At 32.4% G+C, this 14943-nt stretch overlaps 3 protein-coding genes across 5 annotated transcripts in view; 2 read left to right on the top strand and 1 right to left on the bottom strand.

Annotated features, from left to right (window-relative positions):
• Positions 1 to 748: 748 nt before the first annotated feature.
• On the top strand, positions 749 to 6602 carry LOC102603304 (actin-related protein 2/3 complex subunit 2B). Of its 3 annotated transcripts, none has more exons than XM_015311880.1 (10): positions 749 to 1422; positions 3068 to 3134; positions 3361 to 3562; positions 3891 to 4057; positions 4914 to 4991; positions 5081 to 5216; positions 5504 to 5595; positions 5664 to 5720; positions 5848 to 5899; positions 6194 to 6602. In XM_015311880.1, exons 1-10 carry the CDS (start codon positions 1364 to 1366, stop codon positions 6403 to 6405), a joined length of 1122 nt encoding a protein of 373 aa, XP_015167366.1. In that variant the 5' UTR covers positions 749 to 1363; the 3' UTR covers positions 6406 to 6602. The 3 variants fall into 3 exon arrangements, with proteins under 3 accessions (XP_015167366.1, XP_006354443.1, XP_006354444.1); XM_006354381.2 differs by having other exon boundaries at positions 750 to 1422; positions 3361 to 3568; XM_006354382.2 differs by having other exon boundaries at positions 752 to 1422; positions 3361 to 3568; positions 5084 to 5216.
• A 1599-nt stretch (positions 6603 to 8201) lies between these two features.
• LOC107061894 (uncharacterized) lies at positions 8202 to 9068 on the bottom strand. Its single transcript, XM_015311852.1, has one exon. It carries the CDS (start codon positions 9066 to 9068, stop codon positions 8202 to 8204), a length of 867 nt encoding a protein of 288 aa, XP_015167338.1.
• Positions 9069 to 13647: 4579 nt separating this feature from the next.
• The window catches only part of LOC102602963 (protein PROTON GRADIENT REGULATION 5, chloroplastic), a 2444-nt gene continuing 1148 nt past the window's right edge, over positions 13648 to 14943 (top strand). The window contains exon 1 of the mRNA XM_006354380.2: positions 13648 to 14065. Within this exon, the coding sequence (XP_006354442.1) occupies positions 13811 to 14065 (255 nt within the window). The 5' untranslated portion in view covers positions 13648 to 13810. The remainder of the gene's footprint in view (positions 14066 to 14943) is intronic.

Here is a 14943-nt window from a genome sequence, read left to right as displayed (position 1 = left end):
TGACGCAAAAATAAATAATGTACAGATAGGGTCGGAGATAGAAGTTCATATATAAATTTGATCGAATCTAATAAATTTTTGTTCAAATATATTTGAAAAACGAAAGATTTTTTCTATATTGAGTAGATGTGGACAATGACACTCTCTTGAATGACAAAAAAATGAAGACATTTATTGGATGTAAAGTAAGTATAAATTTAATACATTGGTGAAGTAAGGTGTATTAAATTTTGGACCACCACAAATTTAGGTCTATATTAATCTAAGTACTTTATAATCATAGTGGTTTAGATCTCATTAATAAGTACTCCCTCTTTTCCTAATTATTTCTCCACTTTTGAATGACACGTCTATTAAGAAAACAATGATTGACATAATAAGTTCATCATTTTACTCTTGTTAATTAAGAAGTAGATGAATTAAAAATTTAAGATTTTCAAAAAGTTTTACATTTTTCAAAGTAATTCATTGAGGGTATATTAGGTAAAAAAATTATTATTTCTTGATTTGTCAAAATGGACAAGTAAAATAGAAAAATTAGACGAATATTTAAGAACAGAGGAAGTATCCTGAATTCACCTTACCCGAAAACACCCCTTTTCCATTTAGTAGATTTTTTTTAAAAATCCAAGGGTAAATTGGAATAGGAAAATATACCAACCATTAAAGAAATACAATAAAAATCTCTCAACTTTCTAGTGAAGATTGGCCCCAACACCAGAATAAGATCCAAAATATCAAATATTTTTTTAAAATTTTACAAGTAGTTCCAAGAACTCATTAACTTAATTATACAATAAGATCTCTTCTTGATTGATTTTGCACACATGCAACAACCAAGTGAAGTGGATACAATATAATTATGATCAATAATAGTTCAGTAACCGTGCACTGGTGGGAGTGCTTCACCCTTAACCAGAGGTCTCGGTTTCGAGCCCTGGGTATGGAGAAAATCTTGTTGGGAGCGCCACCCCCGAATGGGCCCTGTAGTGCGCGATCCGGATTTAGTCGGGGCTCCAATGTGGGGTCCGGACACCGGGTGAGAAACCAAAAGAATAAAAATAATAGTTCAGTAACCAGTGCATAGAATCATATATAACATGATTATTGTATCTGTTTCCTCATCTTTGAAGACAAGCATTGACAGATATGATCATATGGACTGAAGACAAAAAAGTAGTGCCATTTGTCTTGTTTGGTGAATAAATTGCTTCAAAATACACTAAACATGATTGCAAAATTAGAAACTTGCATTTTACTCAATAAAAAGTGAACTACTTCTACCACAACAACTCATCAGTAAAAACCTGTTTTACATACCTTCATGTGAATTCATTCCACTTTCAAGATCAACACACAGAGCATGGCGTGTTTTGAACGTGCATCGCCAGCATTGAAGGAGATTCTGCTCAGATTATACCGGTAAAATGAACTATACTCGTTGTTCTTTGTACTTCAAGTCATGTATTCAAGATTTACTTCTCAGTTAAGTCGACAAGTATTCTTTTCCTGTAGAGGCTAACACAACAAAGCGTTTTATTAGTCATAATAACTTTTGTAATCTCAACACCTAGCAAATGATGCAACATGTTTTTGTTCATAATCATGGTGTCCTGGCCAACTTGCTTGCACCTTAACTAATTCCACAGGTATATGCTATCTCTCCCAACTCTATCCACCTTCCACCAAGGTTTAGACAAATAAGAAGAAATCACATAGTGTTTAAGACTTCGTGGTTCTCAAACCACTTCATTAACCACTAGGGGAACCGTTGAGTGCAACAATGTATTCACCTGGATGAGCATTGCTGATCATGGTGTAGACTGTAGGTCTGTCTAATATTCGAGTTTGGTTCCAATTTCAATACTAGGTAATTCTAGTCTGTCAAAAACATACAGTGAACATTATTTTCTCGCTAAGATTTTCAAGATCACATAATTAGAATTTAGAAACCCAAGTAAAATTCACTGAACACGTTGGAGAGCATCTCATAAGGTAAAGAGGAGAAAGTACAGAACATAAGGCAATTATAAAGATTAAGCAGGAATCATTACGTAAAGTATAATTAAGTTTTGAGAAATACAGGATTAGTTAACATTGCCGATGAATAGTAATTTGTTTATAGTTATGATATGGAAGCAGATAGACGTTGAGTGTGCACAAAAAGGATTCTATTTGGCAGACAAAAGAAGGCGTTGTACAGGTAGAATTCCATTTCTGGGGATACATTTGCCTTCTGGTCTATTATGAAATGTTGCTTTCAACAGTCAATTAGTGACAGTAACACTGAGAAAATAAGGGATGCCACTTTTTGTGACCACAAGTCGGTACTGGACTTACCAAAGTGCTTGAAAGAGATGAGCCAATCAGCCAAGCACCATAATCTCTAAGTTCCTGCTAAGTTGGTCCTGCTGCATAAACAACATGCTGTTATTTAGATCATACTCATACAACAAACTAATTGGACTGAATAATCACGATTTTATATCAAGTTAGACTACAAGTTGGGATCAGCATATGAATCCTATCTATCCATGTCACTCTATTTGGATCCACACCATTACTATATACAAGAGATTTATAGGAAACCTACAAAGAAAAGACACATCAAAAACATGGAATAAAATAGAGACGTCTAATATGAAACCTCTTTTTCTGCAGTCAAGAAGTTGACAACCACAACAAATCTAGGTAATGAGATGCTAATTCCAGATTGATTAAAGCAACTGATTGAACCTCCCTCTAGTTTAGCAACAAAATGGACCTTCCACTAGTTTAGGAAGACTAAAAAGACCTCCCATCTACAGTTCAAAAATTACAGAGATCATTCTTGCCTAACTGTAAAATTGACAGAATTCATTGAGATCTGATATCCCAAAAACAAAACTATACAAAGTTGAGGTCCATTTAGTATTGTTAAACTGGAACAAGTGTAAGTAATTCACTTAAGATTTTACTAGCTGAATTGTAAGCAGTACTCCAACGTGTTTCTTCTTAAGTTTTTGAATAACATATATGTACAAACTAAAACTCTTACCATGAACATGCTTGTTTTTTCTTGAGACAGAGATGAAAGGGCTATTGATGCCGACCATCACCTTCATGAATTTGGGTCCGTTGAATATTACATTCAGGTAAGAGCAACTAGCAACCACAAGCATACATTGCATACCTGATTAAAGTTCATGGCACAAAAGACAAGGTTTGTCTAAAGGAAGATCCTTCGGACTGAAGAACAATTTAAGCAACTAGTTTTATACTCCAAGTTGACAAATTCATTTTTTTGCTTAAATGTTTCCTGATTTCCAACAATCCAAAATATGTGTGCATAACTTTTTTCTTTTTGAAATATTTTGTCAGTCATTGGTGTCAGATCCTGATCATACCTACTTATCAATAGCAACCCCAATTCTGTCTCAAGCATTCTTGGTCTCAACTCGACTTTCACGTTACACTATACAGAAGGTAAAGGCTATCAGTGCTGAAGTTGTGGAGATCGTTGAGCCTCCAAAAGAAGGATATCAGCTGACTATACGACTCAATTTTGCTAGAATGCCGCATGGTAAAGGTTTGGAACTCCTCTCATCAACTCTCCCCCCCCCACCCCTTTATTGTGTTTTAGAAACATCTCAGAAGCAGAATAATAGATCAGGCAATAAACAATTAAATGTGGCACCACAAGTGAAAACAATAACAAATTAAAGTGGTCAGCTACTGCCACTTTGTTATGGTGATGATAAGATATAAACTGAGCCTTGTTATGGTGATGATAAGATATAAACTGAGCCATCAATAGTGGAACCAAATTGAATTTCTTTCAATTACTACTTTGATAGCATTCCACACTGCAGCGGTGCTCATTAATTTGTGTTGTTTTGTGTTCTTTTCAGAGTCTATAAAAATGATCACAGACATTGCTGCTGTGCAAGGTGTAATTCTGAGTTCTCAGCTGGAAGAAATGCTGATGAATGTGAATTCACAAGATGTGGCTCAAGGGATGTACAAACCAATTAAACTTGTTTATCACCCAAGAGAGCCATTTTATGTCATAAAACAGGTACTTCACATTATGTGATACTTTGTTTAATCACCTCATAACTGAATATACAATTTCAAATTTAAGGACAAGTAAATGAACACACTATGCAGATAAGTAGCTCTGCCCAATATAAGACTAGCTCAGTTATCATTACCTTGGCAGTAGTTGATCCTCATTGGCCGAACATCAGTAGAGGGATTAAAATGCAATATGGGGCAGCCATAAATGCTGAAGCCCTTTCTGAGAAACAATTAGTTTATTTGGCATGCAGGTAGCAATACTCAAAACAATGTTCCAAAAAGTGACAAAATTATACTACAAATGGAAGAGAAATTAAAAATTAAAGTGAGAACATATTTTCCGAAACCATCAAATTTCAAGACCATTTCAGACTTTAATATCTGCAGAGTGATTATTCTTCAAACCATCAAACGAAAAGTCTTACCGTCTTGGATTGCAAACTCTACTTGCAGTAAACATACAAATTGCAAACATTATATTCACAATTATACCGGAAGTACACACCTTTTCTCATGCCAATTCAGGAAGCTGTGAAGGAAGAACAGGTTGCAGGCACTTTTTAACAAGGCACTAGAAGCATGTTTTAGATCAAATTATAAACTACGCCATATAATACTTCCAAACTACTGCGTATAGCTACTGCATTATGCTAAGTTAAAAAATATGGCACATGAATAGCAACTATATGATTGACTCTGGAACTCTGGTTTAAATTGGCATATTTAAAGGAACTTGAATGAAGAGAAATAATTGTACAAAAAATGTAGAGATAAATTCCGTCCAAAAATATGAGATTTGTTTGAGAGAATACAGCCTCATGCTTCTTAATATGTAAACTTTACATTTGTGACAGCCCCAGAAAATCACGGCAGTATTCCCAATGCGTTTTAAGGAGAAGACAGATGTGATTATAGCAACAACTTTCTTCCAGGTAACACAATTTTATAACATGTACGACTTTGTAATTTTATAGCATGCATGACTTTGTTCAAGTGTCCAGGACATTGACAATTTCCGCAGCAGGAACTCATGGATGTTGCAAATACAAAAGCATGTGCCAAGGCACCCCATTGCATCTGGTCCCCTATTCCACCTCCTGAGTTAAGAGGAGAAGCAATTGAAGACTTAAGCACAAACGGAGGATTTGTCTCTTTTGGTATCTTCTATTAACAACTCACGCATATACACAAATTACTGTTTCTTTCAAATAAATGAAACATTTGATAAGGGCAAAAGAAAAATATTAATATTACTTCAGCTTTGGAGAAATAAAACAGACTCCAAGAGCCTCCTAAACATGAGTAATGATTTGAAACAAACATTAAAGAAGAGTAGAGATCTACTTGTAAGCTCAGAAGATACATACATTGGTGTTCACCTGCATTCTCTAAATCTTGGATTGGAGATGGCCTGATATTTACCTTTTTATCATGGCATTCACAGATATCACTTCGCGCCATATTGAAGGCAAAAGGCTAGACAAGACAGTGTGGAACCTTCTGAACTTTTACGCATTTGTGAAAAATCATGTAAAGGTAAAAACCCTTTAAGCATGATAGCATTATAGCTATTAACATCTTATGCCTATTTCTGCATCAAACAGAGCACTCGAGGATTCATACAAAGAAGGATGAGAACATGTCTGAAGAGCCTGGTTGAGGTAAGGAAATAGATCAAATAATCATCATGAAGTATAAACAGTAGAACCTCTCTTACTCTCTGCACTCTGAGATGTCAATTTTGCAAAAATACACAGCGATGAACTACTATATGATTGCAACTTGTAGGTCTTACAGAAAACAGGACCTCAAGATGAGCAACAGATTAAAGAGGTGAAAGGTATGAACCTTTGATTTGAGGTTAACATATTTTTGAATAGAAAACCTAAAGAGAAACTAACAATCAAATACAGTACGACAGGATTTATGATGTTTATGCACATATAATAGAAGCAAAGACACACAGAGATTCTGTGAATTTATCATAGGTTTCATAATGAAAGATCATTCATTCTATTAGCTTGGAGCCACTTACCTTTCATATTAGTACTTTTTTTTCCCACTGTTTTTCTAACTCTCTACATCCTTTTTCTTTTACTTTCTGCTCACTATTTCCCAAACAACATTCATGCAGGATACAAGCGCATGAAAAAGTTGGTAAAGTTCACAAAATTCAAAATAATCAGATATAGAAGTGATTTCACCAGTAAACTTAAGAGGATTCGTTCGAGATTGAAAATCCACGGGTTCAACCGTTTTCGTCGAAAATGGTTGACATTCCCCATCTTTTCCTCCAAGACAAAATACAGAAAGCTGGAAAAAGATATTTCTCTTCAACACAATTAATAGATTTTGCTTATGGTCAGAGTTTTCCTGAAAAGGGTCAAACATATCCTTTAATCAGGACAGTTGTTACAATCTAGCATGTAAAACACCTTTGTATTTGTCACTTTATCAAATGTTGGTAATACATATAGATACCCGTGTACTATGTTGTAAAAATATTAAGCACAATAAACAAGTTGGCTAGCAGTTGTTTTATACTTCTACCAAAGATTAAACCCAGATTTGCATATTACTCTAGCTGTTAAGCAAGAAAATTCCTTTTCTATTTGATGATCAACAGTTTGAAGGTGATTATTTCATGCAACTGTCCATTAACATTATGTGTTACTTGAGCCAGGGTCTTACGGAAACAGCCTCTCTACCTCCATGAGGTAGGGTTAAGGTCTGTGACTGATAAACACATTTATGAAGTGAAAGCTTCGTAAAAGTGGGCCTCAGGAATGCAAAAGAAGCCTATGGGGGAGTTTAGGCTAATGTTTGCTTTAAAGTTGGTGACTGAATGAGATCAGATTCTGATTTCTGACAGAACCAGTGGTTGCGCCATATGCCTCACAATAATGAATTTGCATATATTCTAGTATTGCCATAAATGCAGAAGCCACCATTGCCCAGTGCAAAGAAAATGCAAGATGGAATATTAGCTTTAGAAGAGACTTTCATGATTGGGAGGCAAAAGGCTGATTTTGTTGCTAAAAAGTTGGAGGAAGGTGGCAGTATAGCAGGGAGGTCAGATCATTTATAGCAATAGCATACAACAACAACAACAACATACCCAGGGAATTTATAGCAATAACATATTAACCAAAAAATAAAGATTCAATCTAAGAGAGCTGAGAAAGAATGAAAGTGAAAAACTTTGGAAGAATATAAAGGCCCTAAAAAGTATTCTGTTAGGAAGGATTGATATGCCTGAAGCTTGTCTAACACAAGAAAATCTAAAGAGAAGGGGATTGTTTTTGCATAAAAATGCCAAGGAGTTCAGGGATTATATTTGCATAACAAATGCTAAGGGGTTTATGGGATTATATTCGTGTAAGAGATACTACTTCTGTGATCTGGATACTTAAGACTAAAATCACTTGACTTTGCATTGTACAATGCAACATATATGCTTTAAAAGAATTTGGGCAACAGTGATGATACTAAGAACCCAAAGTCCCCAAAGCAGCTTTCTGAAGCTGGTCTAGAAAAAACCGTGGTAGGAATGCAAAAAACATGGTTCACTCATTGCTGTTCCCTGTTTGCATTGTATGAACTCTTCAGGAGAAGAACCCCAGATGGTTTGGAGGAAAATCTAATCATCCTTATAGCATCAAGACTTTCTGTCTTTGTTTGTTTGGTATAATTTTCATTTGCAGATAATGTAAATGAAGTTTTAGATTTCATAGGCACTCTACATCTGTAACAGAGATGGCCTTGCTTCTTTTGTAATTGACAGCAGTCCTTAGTCCAAAAATAAAAATACCTACTTTTTTTTTCTAATTTAGTACAAAGATACTTTAAAGACAAGTACGGAGCTTGATTGATTCGAAGAGTTCTTTCTTTGGCCACCAGCATTTTGCCATTAACAATCAGATGAATATAGAAATATAGAAAGACAACAATAATATAATGAACTGTATAAACTCTCCTTTCATTCAATAGTAAGGTACATTGGAAAAGACAGAAGATCAAGAAAACCAAAAGGCTAGAATTTCCTCTATAGTATAAAAAACATCTGTAAATTCAAAACTTACAAGGAAACCACTTCTGCAGTTTCTTTCAAATGCTTCTCGATCAAAGACATCCGAAGTTTCTCATTCTAACTCTAATTCAGGAAGCGGACGCATCAACACACCCTCTGATCCAACCTCTGTTAGCAACGGTCCACTTGTATCGCCACATCTCATTCTCTTATCCCGATTCAACAACGCAAACAACCCAAAACTCATGATCATCACCACAACAGCATGCACTATAAACAACAGATTCATCAATGCTGTTCCCCTCAACTTATTCTCCTCAAGATCACATTTAACATCATTTTTCCCCTTTGATAAACCCACCAAAAGATTCTCACATCCATCTAGTGAAAACATATCAGTATATAACGACAACCCAACTTGCAAAACCCAAGTCCCTTTCAACACAAGTACACAGGAAAACAAAAACTCCACAAAAAACAAAGATGGCTTTACTGCTAAACACAAGCAACAACCACCACAAACAAATGCTAATTCCCCCAAATGTCCATACATACCACCACTAACACCAACAAGTCCTTTCCCATTCATCAAGAATTCAACAGCAAAACAAACACCAGCAAAACTGTAAACCAAACTATCAAGAATTGCATAAAGATCAAAACTTTCTTTAACAACAATAAGAATCAAGAACACCCAGAAGAAGAAAATGACTAGAGATTGCTGCAAGAATGAGAATTTATACATTACATTGTTCCCTGAGAAAGCTAAGAACAGAAATGCATGAGAGAAAGAGGCAATAGGTAGAATGATTAAAAGGGAGTATAAATCAAGATTTTTCCATCTGGGTTCTGAGAAATACCATGTTTTTGATCTATAGAGTGATGGGTTTTTGAGGTAATTGCAGATGCAACAAAGAAGACGATGAATACCAACTGTTAAAAGGATAACAAATGCTGAAAAATGGGTAGCTAATGACATCTCAAATGAGACAATTTTGGATCTTTTTTTAAGGGATTTTGATGAGATTAAGGAGAAATGGAAGATTGTTTCAAGTTCATCAATGGTGATGAGTGTTTTAGTAAAAGTCAATACCTGAAAAATCCCAAACGCCGGCTGCTGGCAAGAAAGGACCAAAAAGGAGAAAGAAAGCATGAAAAATGAAGAAGTGTTTATTTTTAACGGATACCCCTAAGTTTGTTGTTTGTTACATTGAACCCCTATAGTCAACTTCGTAAATTTGCCAACAAATTTTATTTAGACACTAGAACTACTTTCTGTTCCAGTTGAACACTTGAACACGCGATGATGTATTATAATTATATTTTTTTTATTCAAATTTTGAAAATTGTATGTGTGTGTTGTCAAGAGTCTATTATGTAGTTAAGTTAATCACATTAAATATTTATGTCTTTCGATGCATTAACCTCAATTAGAAAACATCTAGGGTTTTACGATTTATTGAGGCAAATGTATGTAATTAAAGGAGATGATATATTTTATGTGATTAACTTACGTACAAAGTTTTTCCAAAGTTTGAAGCAGAAGTGTTTGATTGGAGCATTTTATTATATGTTTAAGTGTTCTAATTCGAATATCTAAGTGAAATTTGAGGGGAAAGTCCCTCCAATTTTGGTTGGTTCCCACCAAAATTGGTTAAATTAGGTTTTAGTCATTTACCCTTTTACCCCTCATTTAATTCGATGGACCAAACTGCCAACTTATAAACTTGAGGGCAACTCCACAATCCTTAATCGTTAATCACATAATTGTCACCCACACTCAATAATTAAGACTTATGTCACCGCCCCGTTATTTTGATACCTTAATGTCACCTTTAATTCAAAGCCCCTTGTAGGTTTCTAATGGAGGAAAGGTTCAAAATAGTCCCTCATCTTTGGGTTAAGGTTCAAAGTCATCCTTGAGTTTTCACATGGAACATTAATAGTCCCTCATGTTTGCAATATTGGTGCACTTTTGGTCCTCCTCAAAAAATTTGCCTATTTTTTAACATTAATTTTGTCCACAATTTTATGTAAGGAATGTTCAATCGTCTTTTTATATATTTAGTAGAAATAATAACTCCATATGAGAGAATGTAAGAATAAAAACATCTTGTTTTGTTAAGTAGAAATTGTATTGCAGGTAAAGTCGAGAGGTTCATCACAATAATTTCACGTGCAATAGTACAAATTTTTTTCTTTTCTTCCAACGTCATATGTTAAGATGTTCTTAGTTTAGTTGCAGTAATATTTCTACTGAACAGAACAATGTGTTCTTCTTATCATCTTCTCTCACATAAAGTTATTATTTATACTAAATATATAGAAAGACGATTGGACATTTCTTATATAAAATTGTGGACAAAATTAATGTTAAAAAATAGGCAAATTTTTTGAGGAGGACCAAAAGTGCACCAATATTGCAAACATGAGGGACTATTAGTGCTTCATGTGAAAACTCAAGGATGACTTTGAGCCTTAATTCAAAGATGAGAGACTATTTTGAGTCTTTCCTCGAAATTTGATAGCAAGTTTAAGACATTGACTATATATTTAAGTCCTTTTCTTTTTGTTCTTTTGCCGTTTATAAGTATTAGAGGTATTTTTAAGTAAAATTATTTTTATAAAATTAAATATTATTATTATTATTATTATTATTTTATCATATAAAAAATCAAGAATGATCCATGGGTAACACAACCATTTATAGCTTACTCATTTGAGGTTTGTTTTTTTTCTTTTTAAATAAAAAATAAAAAATGAGAAGTCTTATTTTCTGGGGCATTCATATATTTTTAATTGCGGAATCTCAGCTATATTTATCCATACATGTATTTGATTGAAATTATATTGAAAAGAAAAAAGTTCATCAATTCAAGAAAACAAATTGTAATATCAGAGGCGTTTAAATGTCACAACAATCATAATTATATAGTTTGTGATATAAACAACTTGAATAATATGATTCAAACAAATAACAATACAAAAGTAATAATTGAATAAAAATATAATTAATAACGTTTAAATTATCTATTATTCACTTTACATGTTAGTAATGATAAATCTTAAAATATTTGATGTTCCCTAAAATATTCTAGTTAAATAACTATTTACAAATAATTTTTATTTCAATTCTTTGATTTATGACACTTTAACTCATCAATTTACATAAAAGATGATGCTAAACTATTATATATGTATGCCTCAAAATTTCTATCTCCAATTATAAATAGAACTAAACGAGCAATTATATTATTAATTTTTTTGACTTATAAATCATTGTGTTTGAATATGACTCTTTATATCATTCCTTAAAATTTTCAACATGCAAAAAGGATCCTTCTTGGAAAACCATGACTTATTCCTATTTTGACATGGATAAACAATTGGTTGGAGTTATCAAAATAATTATACAAAGAAAATATAATATAATTTATTATCATCATAAATTGCTATATAGATAAAATACAGTGTTATCTATTGATACAAAAGTGAGCCTGACTCAGTTGGTCTAGTCTTTCAATTCCTCGGATTGTTGCGAGTTCAAATTTCCAGAAAGCTTCTTTTTTTTCATATACATTTTAGGAGCTTCAAATTGTTTGATATATTTTCTTTTCTTCTTTTGTTTTTTATTTTTTCTTCTCTTGATATTTTATAATAATAAAAAATATTCAACACTATTATTTTTAATGAAATTATTTTCAAAATGAAAATTTAAGTTAATATATTTTTTTATTTTACTTTTTGAAAAAGATATATAATAGTATACGTGATTATTAAAAGGTGACACGGCTTGCAAAAAATTTCTGTGTACACCACTGATTGTATTGTACTTTGATGGTGTATTTAGTATGGATATATTTTTGTAATTAAAATTAGATTTCATTGAATATTTAGATTCTGATATTATAATTCAAACTTGATTCTTAATTTAATAAGGTTTAATATATATTATGTAAATCTGTTGGAGTAATATTTTACAATATTAAAATAATATTGAAGTTGTTTTATATTTAATTTATCCTATTTTGATTGATGACATTTGTGTTTTTTACTTTCATTAATTGTGGTAGAATGTGGTCATTAGTTGTTAGTAGTTTTTGTAACTTTTAACACATTATTATTTATTTCTCTGATTATTCTACCTCATTATATCTTGTAACTCATGTAACCTCTAGGCCATTTACCTACCCAATTAAGTACCATCGTTATCTTCTTATTCATTGCATAGAAGTTTCGGTGATTGTCTAGAAAGCCAAGTAGGCATGTCTCATTTGACAAACAATATTAAGTTGCTTCTATGGAAGCTTCATTAAGACATTGTCACATACTGTTATATTAACGGCTGGAAATTCTTATTTGAATGCATCAAATATGAAACAAGAAAAACATTTATGACTTTACAAAATACAAAATCAAATTTCCCACCTTGAGTCAAAATTATATATTTGTCTTCAAACATTTTTGCACCGTTCAATTATTGTCCACTAATTGCATGCCATAGCATTCCAAGTTGTTTGGATCCTTTAAAATTTCGTGTATAATTCAGAACCATATAGGTTCAAAACATGGCTTAAAATCACGCAATTATGTTGCGATGGTTGGGATCCCTTCAATCTTAATCAAACGTTTCGAGTTTGAATCCATGCGAATGAAAAAAATCATGTTGGGAGCGGTACACTCAAAAATAAATCATGTAATGCGTGAATCTAAATTTAGTCGAGACTCTAATACAAATACTGGGCATCTAGTGAGAAACTAAAAAATAACAACCTATAAAAATAGTCACTTTTAATTTTATGTGGATTTCCCAAAATTTATGATGCAAAAATACATTCAACGAGAAAAAAAAGTTCAAGCTCCAAAATTAAAAAAAATAAAATCAATTGATCAAAAGGGCACCACTTGGCATATGGATATGATCGAGATTACAATGGTAGACCCTACATGAAGAATGAACCACTAGAATAGAAGATACAGATCTCCAAACTGATGGGATCTAAACGATAAAGTTGTCTTCATGTGACGTATACAATAAAGAGATGGTAAAGTTATCTTCTTGTGACGTATAGATTACAACAAAGAGATATTTAGTAACAATGGATTTTTCTCTTTAGCTACAATATTTATTACCACAAAAACATTTAGCAGCACTTGAGTTAATTATATATCATTATATCCAGAATCACTAAAGCATTTAGCAATATTAATATAGAGTGTTGGTTACAAATACTCTATTTATAATTACCGCAAAATCCATTATATGTTGTAGTGATATCATATTTACATTAGGGCACACCCATCAATGCAACACTATTCGAACCATATTAATGCAAAATATTTCGTGCATCAGATTATTATTTTTCAAAAAAATAAAATAGAATATGTGGACCATTAAAGAAACAAGAAGAATTTTACTCCTATTATTCAAGTAAAATAGAAAAACCAAAGTCCAACAAAAAGAAAAAACAATCAAAAGCCAGCAAGTACAATTGTGTGGCTCTAAATTTGCCTCTTCATTACCACTCAAAATATAAACCAAACTAAAAGGCTACAAAATTTACAACAACAACCTACTTTCATAAACCACACAAAAAAAATCTTATAACATAAGCTTAAAGACACACATCCACCACAACAACAAAAAAACCCTTAGCTCCATTATCACTTCAACATTCAAAAATATTATTACTACTACTAGTTGTAATTATTATTTTTTGAATGGCAATTACAAGTTCAATTGCAACAACTTCATTTTCTTCATGTGTTGGTGGTGAAGATTATGGTATGTTTATGAAGAAAGTGCAACCATTAATGAATGTTAAAATTGGAAAGGCAGTGAGATCAAGGACAATGATGGGGAATGTTAATGATGGAAAAGGATTATTTGCACCAATTGTTGTTGTCACTAGGAATATTGTTGGCAAAAAAAGATTCAATCAACTTAGGGGCAAAGCTATTGCTTTACACTCTCAGGTAATTTATCATTTACTAGGTATCTGTTATTATCCATCAGTATAGATACCGTATAATTTTAAATGTCTATCGAGTGCAGATGAGCAGAAATCACCTATCGTGTTTTTTTTTATTATTGAAGAAATTTTAATATCGATCTTTTATGTTTTTCATCCATTTTATTGATTACTAACCAACATAGATACGGGATAACTCTGCTTGTTTACTAAGTGAAGATGGGATGAAATTATCTACTAACAATTTTTGTCTTTGCTTATATTGTTTTTGGGTAGATTTAGTCTTTCTTTAGTGTTGATATTATTGAATATGATCTATCAAATTTCTAATTTGGGGATAAAGTCAATAAAAATATCAAAAATATTTGGTGAAAAATGATGAATTATAAATTAATTTCAACATTAAAACATTATGTGATGTTCAAATTGAGAATTAGATATATAATTTGAGTCTATTTGGACTGATTTTGGATTTATGGCAAGAATTTTGAGGTGTTATGTATTTAAAATTATTAAATCTAAATATAATATTAAGTCTAAGCAAAGAGGCTTTAGTTCTCAAATTCTAATATTATTGTTCTAAACAAGTAGGTTAAGCTTTTCAATGTTGGATTTGACTAATAAATGTCCAGTAATATTAAATTTAATTCATTTACTTTTTAAAAGTAAACTTGAAAACTATTATAAAAAGTAAACAAACTCATACAATTCATAAAAGATTTTATAGAGGACAATTTGTTAGTATATTTCTCAAGTTAAATGTGGTATTTGAGTCTCCAAAAAGGATAAAGGCCAAGAGGTCACAATTTGAATGGCAATATCAACCACCCATAGTAGTGATGGGCTTGTAAGTAACCCCCCCCCCTCCACCCGCCTTCCTCC

The sequence above is a fragment of the Solanum tuberosum genome, unplaced genomic scaffold (genome assembly GCF_000226075.1).
Source record: "Solanum tuberosum cultivar DM 1-3 516 R44 unplaced genomic scaffold, SolTub_3.0 scf00174, whole genome shotgun sequence".
NCBI classification, from domain to species: domain Eukaryota; kingdom Viridiplantae; phylum Streptophyta; class Magnoliopsida; order Solanales; family Solanaceae; genus Solanum; species Solanum tuberosum.
This window is presented reverse-complemented; position numbering and strand designations above follow the sequence as displayed.

Coding starts and splice junctions, on each gene's coding strand:
- LOC107061894 (XM_015311852.1), bottom strand. CDS start 9,068: ATGTCATTAGCTACCCATTTTTCAGCATTTGTTATCCTTTTAACAGTT.
- LOC102603304 (XM_006354381.2), top strand. CDS start 1,364: ATGGCGTGTTTTGAACGTGCATCGCCAGCATTGAAGGAGATTCTGCTC. Junction 4,992..5,080: donor TAGCAACAACTTTCTTCCAG/GTAACACAATTT, acceptor CAATTTCCGCAG/CAGGAACTCATGGATGTTGC. Junction 5,721..5,847: donor GTCTGAAGAGCCTGGTTGAG/GTAAGGAAATAG, acceptor TGCAACTTGTAG/GTCTTACAGAAAACAGGACC.